We start from the raw sequence: 7,943 nt of genomic DNA, 5'->3' as shown, positions 1-7,943 counted from the left end.
GCCCACACTAAACGGAGAACTCGGGGCTGAGCAAAGGACATACCCTGAGGAGCCCCGCACCGTTTTAGGGCCAGGGGTGGGGACTGTAAATTGCTAATTGCCTTTCAGTTCCGGGACAAGAATCGCGCCTAAAAGAACAGCAGTCACTAACCGCAGCCACCGGCCGGAAGTCGCCTCCCAGCTTCCTTTTCGAGCTAGAGGGGCGTTTCCTGGAGCCCGCGGGAGCGCGGGGACTACGACTCCCGGCATGCTCCGGGGCGCCGGGGTTAACCCCTCAGGGCCCACGGCCGCCAGGCGCCCCGCCTCCGTCCCTTACCTGGATCCCGCAGGGTGAGTTTTGCGGAGCTGGGAAGGGACTCTCCCCTTTATTTAAGTCGTGTGTGTGTGTGTGTTTGTGTGTGTGTGTGTGTAATGTACTCCCAAGAAATGATTCTGATTTTCCTAAAATGGGACAATTGCAGTAATGAGATTCAGACGCTTTATTTTGCTAGAGAAGACTCAGCATCTACTCTGAACCGCGGGGCCTAAATGAAATCACTACTGTCTTCCTCAGAATGCTACCTAAATCCTCTCCTTTCGCCCCAGAACAAAAGTAGCCAGCAACCCCTCCCCTCTCCCTAAGGCCCCCGACTTAGACCCTTTTCTTGTGCCTCGAGCAAGCTTTGTAACCTGGTACCTGAGTCAAGGTTTTTATTATCCCTCCGGTTGGGGGCGAGGGGTGGAGTGAGTACTCCTGGAGCCCATAGGAACTCCCACATCCTTTTGGATTAGAGATTTTAGAATTTAGGCCCTTTCTCTTTCTGAGCGTGCCCTTCCCCTCAGGGTGTCACCAGGGGTCCCTGCAGATTCAGCAGGCACCCTACCTTTATCTGAGTTGAATGGCCAAGGGCTTGTGGAAAGGCCTTGTGAGTATGGGTGGTGAGTGTTAAACTGGTCGTTGCCCCCCCCTTAAAACAACATGGCACAGGAGGCCGGGTGGGGGGTAGGAGGTGTGTCACACTCCGTTTTCTATTACTATCCTTTCTCTGTATTGTGCACAGTTCCAGTTCTTGGCTGGAAGGGAGGAGGACAGTGACAACAAGTATTGGGGATTATTAGGCTGTAGGGTCAACTACCCCTGCTCCTCATCCTTGGTCAGAGGGAAGTGGAGAGGATGCTTGTTTTTCACACCTTTCACTGCTCCCAGACCCCACTTTATTCCAGTTCACAAGGCCCCCCTCCCTGCCTCAGTCTTCAAGAGTCTAAAGCTGCTAGAAAAAGGGGCTACTCTGAGTCAGGAGGTCGAGGGCCTGGAATGCCTGGATCCCCTTCTTTGCCTCACCCCTATCTCAGTGTCACTAGCATGCATCTTGCCCTCACCCAGGAGGTTAATTCCCCCATTCTGGGCAGTCTCTAGCTTTTTTCCCTTGCCCCCAAAGGGGCCATTGTTCTGACCAGCCTTTGGGGCAGGGTAGACAGAAAGGAGAAGACCTTGGGGCAGGAGTCCTGAACCATAGGAGGCCAGGGGAGTGAGAGCAGGCCGGCATATCTCTCCTCTATCTCACCCTCCCCACCGCCAACTGGCTCCCTGCCTCTGCTCCCGCCCCTTAACATCCCAGACTCCCTGGCTATTTAAACAGAGATGGGTGCCCCCATCGGCACACTGTCCTTTGGCCACCGGACATCATGCCTCCCAAGAAAGATGTTCCTGTGAAGAAACCAGCAGGGCCCTCTATCCCCAAGCCTGCTACCAAGCCAGCAGCAGGGGCCCCTACAGCCAAGACCAAGACTGAGCCAGCAGCAGTCCCTTCAGCCTCTGAGAAAACATGGGAGCCCCCCATCGATCTCTCCAAAGTGGTGGTGAGTCCCCGGAAAGTGGAGAAAGAATTTGGAGGGAGTGGTACAAGGGTGGGATACAGCCTAGGGAATTAGGAGGTATCTAGAAGGTAGGAATCAGTGAGCACTGAACTGATATTGGGGGTTCCTCTTGGTCCCTCATTTGGAAGCAACCAGGCTTATGACTCTGCTAGTATCTTTGTTGTTCTCTCCTCTAACCTGTAACACATGTGTGTATATATACACATACACAGACACTCACTCACTGACTTCCCTGCTGGAGGCAGGGACTGGGAGATGGGGAACATCTGGGTTCCCAGGACAGTTTCAAGGTGAAGGGAGGGAGCTACTGCCTGTACTTGGCTGACTGTTCAACTCTAAAGGCCACATCTCTGAACCCCAGGAGGGAAGGCTAAAGAGGACAGACTTGTTAGACAATCACAGCTGGGGGCCAGGAGTAAATTTAGCTTTTGTTCAGCCCCCAGTTATGTGAGGGATGCAGGGCTCAGGGCAGTGGAGGGAGGGGAACAGGTGGCATGGGATTAACCCTGTTCCCAGGAAACCCTCCCCCCTGATAATTCCTTCTCTTGGGATTCTCCCAAGGTCCAGATCTGGGAATGGGACTGAGGTGGCTGGGCTCCCAGCCTGGTCTCTTTGGGCCCCTCCCCAGAAGTGGCTGGCAGTTGGTTGGGAGGAGTGCTACAGAGGGATGGAACGAGCCTCGTCATCCCTCCTCACCTGCTCTTTTCTTCCACAGATCCAGTTTAACAAGGACCAGCTGGAGGGTAAGGAAAAGTTGGTCTCCTGAGCCCACTGTCCAGACCCAAGCCCCTGGTCAGATTCTCTTTCAATTCCCCTAAATCCAGTCCCAACCTTGAAACCTCCCACACTAGTCCTATGTGTCCCCTGTTCTGCCCAGCTCTAACACATGGTTTCTGAACTTCCTTTCTGTCTGAGGGTAATGGGAAACTCTGGTCAACACTGGTACCTCTTTATACTTCAGAGTTCAAGGAGGCCTTTGAGCTGTTTGACCGAGTAGGGGATGGCAAGATCCTGTACAGCCAGTGTGGGGATGTGATGAGGGCCCTGGGCCAGAACCCTACCAACGCCGAGGTGCTCAAGGTTCTGGGGAACCCCAAGAGTGATGGTGAGGGCGCCCCTGGAACAATGAGGGTTTTCAGTTTGGTGGTGGAACTGAGGAATGTTGGTAAGGTGACAAAGGATTCCAGGGTGGGTCTCATGACTTCAAAAACTGTCAAACCCAAGGGTAGAAAAGCATCCTGAATGTTGAACAGGATGAAAGCCTTCATGGTTGGGATGGGAGCTGGGTCCTAGGTGACAGCACAGTGACCTCTCCCTCACCTCTCAAACCTTCAGAGCTAAAGTCCCGGCGTGTGGACTTCGAGACTTTCCTGCCCATGCTCCAGGCCGTGTCCAAGAACCGAGACCAAGGCACATATGAGGACTACCTGGAGGGGCTTCGGGTGTTTGACAAAGAAGGGAACGGCAAAGTCATGGGAGCAGAGCTCAGACATGTCCTCACCACCCTGGGTGAGGCACAGACCAGAACTCCTGTGGAGTGGAGAGAAGAGGGTGGACCAAAAAGAAGGTTGCCAAGTAGGAAGGGCCAGGGAGGGATTACTGTCCTGTAGGTCATGGGCAGGAGACTGAGAAGGTCAGAGCAGTGGGGCCAGAATCTGAAGGGCTTCCTCTTGCAGAGGCTAAAGTGAGAGAGGGCACAGATGCCTCCCAAAGGGCAGAGGAAAGGGGAAGAGGTGGGAGACTCGAGTTTCCGTTTTGGAAGAGATGCTGGTGCTCTGTGATCTGGTACTTTCTTTTAACTCTCTGGAATTTAGTTTCATTGTCAAAGCTTTCACCTGGTGCTAATGCAGGTGAAATGGATGGCAAGATGCAGAAACACGTTCAAGGCATAACCATTACAAGGAAAAGATTGCTTTGAAGTTCTGTTGCTATGGGCAAATCTACAGGGTGGGAGAAGAGGAGGTACCACACGCAATAGCGGAATAGCGTGCACTGGTTGGTGAGGGAGGGAAGACAGAGGCTAAAATGTTGTGTCTGGCTGGGGCTCAGGAGAGAAGATGACTGAAGAGGAAGTGGAGACTGTTCTGGCAGGACATGAAGACAGCAATGGCTGCGTCAACTATGAAGGTGAGGGGGTCGAGGAGCAGAAGGGGCAGAGGAGGAGGAGAACCCCGGGGCCTGGATTATCTAAAGTCAGATGGATCATCTAAGTGCCTGCTTCTGAAGCCCCTCTTGCCTCCTCTCTCTGCAGCCTTCTTGAAGCACATCCTAAGCGTTTGAGCTCCACAGGTAGGGCTCTTCCACTCGCCTTGAGAGACTAGTCTCCTTCCAATCCCTCCACCAGGGTAGAAAAGCGGGAAGCGCGTTTTCATGTTCTGCTGCGTGTGAGCACCCGGGTTTGGCAACTTTTCATCTTTTTCCACAGATGCCGAGGTCGGACACTGAGCCTCCCGCAGGCGGAAGCACGTTCCTACCACTAGGAGGCCACCTATTGTTTCAAAATAAAGAGATGGTTCCTCCCTTGGCCTCCGACTGTTGCTTTCTTCAGAGGTCGGGGTGGAAGGGAGGGAAACGGGGGCTCTCCTCTCCCAATCCGTTATCCTCTGATCGGAGCAGATTCCTTGCGCCCCTCCCCATTCCATCCCCCGGTGCGTTTCGGTGTCGCAGGTAAGGCTCTGGAGAACTGAACTGCGGCAGGCCCGCTCCTTCATTACTAATGTAGCAACTCATCTGCATAAGCCCAGGCAGGAATCCTATTGGCTGGGTCCGCTTAGGGTGACGTCATTGGGACGTCCTAAGACTAGGGTTGGGCCCGGAGCCGGAGCCATTACTGCAGGAAAAGGTCCCGCAGAGCTCAGCGGCCAAGATGGTGGGGAACGGGGCCTGGGAGGATGAGCGGGATTTGGGGCGAGAGGCGGGAAGCCGGAGGGGTAGGGGTTGCGGAGAAGGCAGAGGTAGGGGGCAAAGTGAACCTGAGGGCCTGGAAGATTAGAGTTGGGGTTGGAAAGTTTGGGGTCTTGTCCTGCTGGGAAGCGAGCGAATCCCCTGCACGGAACAGGAGTTTGTGGTTGAGCTTGTGGGACTGGGATAGAAGCTTGGGGCACTGGAGTTCAGATGTTGACCACTCCCCTCTTCTCTGAGCAGTGTGACTTCACCGAGGACCAGACCGCAGGTAGGTAACTGACCCCTACTAAGGTCACACTTAGGGAGACACACCCCCCCCACCTACCCCCCAACCTGTCACCTCTTCAGAACCCCCAGGGGGGTACCTCCTGGATTTCCTCTGCCTCCTTCTGGAGCCTCCATTTTCTTTTCTCACTCTTTCTTCCTCCCTCTCCTTCCACTCTAGATCTGAGCCCCAAGCACTGGGAGAGTTTTAGGTGGTGTGGGTATGTGAAACAACTTGGTCACCTAATGCCTGCTGTGTGTGGGGCTTGGGGAGAGTGTCTGAAGCTGCCTGTGCGCCTCCATCCCTTAATGAGCTTCTTCTGCCTCTTCTCTCCTTCTGTGACAATTCTCCCCCTCCCCCAGCTTGGAATTGTGAAGACTAAAAAGCAATGACCTGGTATTTTGTAAAAGTGGGGAGGGGGGTCTGCTGAGGATACTTTTGCTGAAGGGGAGGGGTGGGAAGTGGCAGGCTGGGTTGACCCCAGTCCCAGGCTGCTGCTCCCACTTCCTTATAAGGACAGGACCCAGACAGGGCGGTGGCAAATTCCTGCCCTGAGTAGTGTAGTGAGGAGGCTGGGCCGGCTTGCCGCTGGCGGATGGGGTGTGTAAGTGGATGTTACTACTGTGCTTAGAGGGGAGGAAGGCTGTGTCTTTATGTGGGACACCTGAGTTGGGAGGGATGGACACTGGGTCCCTCTTAGAGGACTTGGGTGTACAGTAGAATAAATATCTGGTTTCCTCAGCATGATTAAAGTTGAATGGGCAATGGACACCATGAGGGTTTGGGTTAACCGCATGTGCCCAGTGCTGATGTTTATCTGAATCCTCAGAATTCAAGGAGGCCTTCCAGCTGTTTGACCGAACAGGGGATGGCAAGATCCTGTACAGCCAGTGTGGGGACGTGATGAGGGCCCTGGGCCAGAACCCCACCAACGCCGAGGTGCTCAAAGTCTTGGGAAACCCCAAGAGTGATGGTGAGGGTCCCCAAGAACTCCTCAGTGCAGTAGTGTGCCCACGGTTCTTCAGCTAAGAGTTTCCTTTATCTTCATAGGCCCCAAACTCAAGCAGGTCTTGTCTCAAGTAGCAAACTCTATGGATTTCTTCTGCTTTGAGTGGGAGCAGTCTGTTTGGTTGTGATCCCTGTAATCCCCGCAGTTCTGAGAACTTGTGTGACTTTCCTTTTGCCTCCTTTATGGCAGAGATGAATGTGAAGGTGTTGGACTTTGAGCACTTCCTGCCCATGCTGCAGACTGTGGCCAAGAACAAGGACCAGGGCACTTATGAGGACTATGTTGAAGGCCTTAGGGTGTTTGACAAGGAAGGGAACGGCACTGTCATGGGTGCTGAGATCCGACATGTTCTTGTCACACTGGGTAAGGCTCTACCCTTGCTCATTGAGCAGAAGTGCCACCTGATCCTTCACCTGTCACTCAGTGTCCAAAATGCTTTCTTTCCCTCTGCAGGTGAGAAGATGACAGAGGAAGAAGTAGAGATGCTGGTGGCAGGGCATGAGGACAGCAATGGTTGTATCAACTATGAAGGTGAGTGACGAATTGGGGCTCTCGTGGAGGAAGGAGCCATATGGGGCAGGTCAAGTACAGTCTGGGGCTTTCCTTATACCTGGACTTGGGCTCAAAAAAGTGCCAGAAGGCAAGAGGCAGGGCCCCGCCCAGCCCAGGAGTGGGAGGCCAGGGGTATATGACAAGAAAGGAAGGGGCAATATGGTGTGAAGGGTGGGGAAGGAATGGGAAGTAAAATGAATGGAATGTCTATGTCCCCACTGCCTGACCCCTTCATCCCATGTGTGTCTTGTCTTCACCATTAATGTCTCTTCCTTCCTGCAGCATTTGTGAGGCATATCCTGTCGGGGTGACGGGCCCGTGGGGCGGGTACGGCTCCTCCCAGCCTCCCCTTCTCTAGTTGACCCCCCCAGTGTTTTTCTTCCCAACCTTTGCTCTCTGTCCCCTGCCCTACCCCTACTACCATCTGACTTCTGGCATGTTTCTGCATGGAACTGACTGGGGAGGGGAAGGGAGGGGAGGGGAGGCGGTCCTCGAAGAGGAAGACAGCCTGGGGGTATGGTACCTCCTCTCCTAGAATGGGCTCTGAAGTTTTATTTATAGGGCCCTGGGTGCTGGTGTCTGGGAACTGTCACCAGCCTATCCCCGTCTTGCTTTAGGGTGATCCTTTAGCCCTGGAGCACTGGCGGTTGGCATAGGGGGTGGGTTGCCTGCCCCTTTGTTTTGCTGTAGCTTAACAGTCTCTTCCCCTTTCTTCTGCTGGGCAGCTTGGAGGTACCCTAACCCAAAACTCTGTCTTCTCCTCCTGCCAATGGCTGACAGTAGCTTTAGGTGTAGTTAAGAACTTTTCTGCCTCTGCTGTGTTCTTGCTGCTCAGGGTGGGCTGGGGAACTAACAGCTGATGGGAGGGGAGCTGGGGACCAAGAGAACTGGTGAGACTCAAGGTGACTCCTCTGCAAACTGACCTCAAGGTTGGTTGCTGTGGGCACGTCCCTTCTTATGCCACCTTTGTGGTCTCATGGTCTCCTGGCCCCTGGTGGACCCCTCCCCTTGGCCCTGCTTCCTGGTTTATACCTCTCTCCTTTCCACAGAGCTCGTCCGCATGGTGCTGAATGGCTGAAGACATTCCCAGTGTGCCCAGAGCCTTGTGCCTTCCCCTGTGTGAGACTGTGTATTAGCCCCAAAGGCTTCGTAGGTTCTCTTGTCACAGCACTTTTCCCAGCTTGTATCTCTTGGATGATGTTTGCCATCAGCATTCACCAAATAAACTCACTCTCTGTGCCCTAAATGTGGTTCTGCTTTCCTTCCTGAGCAGGGTGAAGGGGCAAGAGAGAGCCCAGAGTTAGTGGACCAGGGACAGGGGAAAGCTGGGGAAGGGCCTGTAGGAGCCATCTTTGC

At 54.0% G+C, this 7,943-nt stretch overlaps 2 protein-coding genes across 8 annotated transcripts; both read left to right on the top strand.

The window, feature by feature from the left end:
- MYL6B (myosin light chain 6B) lies at positions 1 to 4,381 on the top strand. Of its 3 annotated transcripts, none has more exons than XM_081130472.1 (8): positions 1 to 330; positions 1,620 to 1,839; positions 2,573 to 2,600; positions 2,819 to 2,962; positions 3,193 to 3,366; positions 3,907 to 3,984; positions 4,109 to 4,146; positions 4,283 to 4,381. In XM_081130472.1, exons 1-7 carry the CDS (start codon positions 248 to 250, stop codon positions 4,135 to 4,137), a joined length of 756 nt encoding a protein of 251 aa, XP_080986598.1. In that variant the 5' UTR covers positions 1 to 247; the 3' UTR covers positions 4,138 to 4,146; positions 4,283 to 4,381. The 3 variants fall into 3 exon arrangements, with proteins under 3 accessions (XP_080986598.1, XP_080986600.1, XP_080986599.1); XM_081130473.1 differs by having other exon boundaries at positions 304 to 330; positions 1,599 to 1,839; XM_081130474.1 differs by lacking the exon at positions 2,819 to 2,962 and having other exon boundaries at positions 247 to 330.
- Positions 4,382 to 4,623: 242 nt separating this feature from the next.
- Positions 4,624 to 7,833, top strand: MYL6 (myosin light chain 6). 5 transcript variants are annotated; one of them, XM_081130490.1, is made up of 7 exons: positions 4,624 to 4,726; positions 5,002 to 5,029; positions 5,856 to 5,999; positions 6,225 to 6,398; positions 6,489 to 6,566; positions 6,870 to 6,914; positions 7,637 to 7,833. In XM_081130490.1, exons 1-6 carry the CDS (start codon positions 4,724 to 4,726, stop codon positions 6,896 to 6,898), a joined length of 456 nt encoding a protein of 151 aa, XP_080986616.1. In that variant the 5' UTR covers positions 4,624 to 4,723; the 3' UTR covers positions 6,899 to 6,914; positions 7,637 to 7,833. The 5 variants fall into 5 exon arrangements, with proteins under 5 accessions (XP_080986616.1, XP_080986615.1, XP_080986614.1 ...); XM_081130489.1 differs by lacking the exon at positions 6,870 to 6,914 and having other exon boundaries at positions 4,641 to 4,726; XM_081130492.1 differs by lacking the exon at positions 4,624 to 4,726 and having other exon boundaries at positions 5,002 to 5,246.
- Positions 7,834 to 7,943: the final 110 nt, after the last annotated feature.

This window comes from Miniopterus schreibersii (assembly GCF_964146895.1).
Source record: "Miniopterus schreibersii genome assembly, chromosome: 2".
NCBI lineage: Eukaryota > Metazoa > Chordata > Mammalia > Chiroptera > Miniopteridae > Miniopterus > Miniopterus schreibersii.
The sequence above is the reverse complement of the archived record's forward strand: the minus strand, read 5'-3'. Positions and strand labels throughout refer to the sequence as shown.

Excerpts from the sequence above, each read along its gene's own strand:
- MYL6B (XM_081130472.1), top strand. The coding sequence starts at position 248 with ATGCTCCGGGGCGCCGGGGTTAACCCCTCAGGGCCCACGGCCGCCAGG. Across the intron at positions 2,601-2,818 it reads TAACAAGGACCAGCTGGAGG|AGTTCAAGGAGGCCTTTGAG; the intron begins GTAAGGAAAAGT and ends TTTATACTTCAG. Across the intron at positions 3,367-3,906 it reads ACATGTCCTCACCACCCTGG|GAGAGAAGATGACTGAAGAG; the intron begins GTGAGGCACAGA and ends GCTGGGGCTCAG.
- MYL6 (XM_081130488.1), top strand. The coding sequence starts at position 4,972 with ATGTTGACCACTCCCCTCTTCTCTGAGCAGTGTGACTTCACCGAGGAC. Across the intron at positions 5,030-5,855 it reads CACCGAGGACCAGACCGCAG|AATTCAAGGAGGCCTTCCAG; the intron begins GTAGGTAACTGA and ends CTGAATCCTCAG. Across the intron at positions 6,399-6,488 it reads ACATGTTCTTGTCACACTGG|GTGAGAAGATGACAGAGGAA; the intron begins GTAAGGCTCTAC and ends TTCCCTCTGCAG.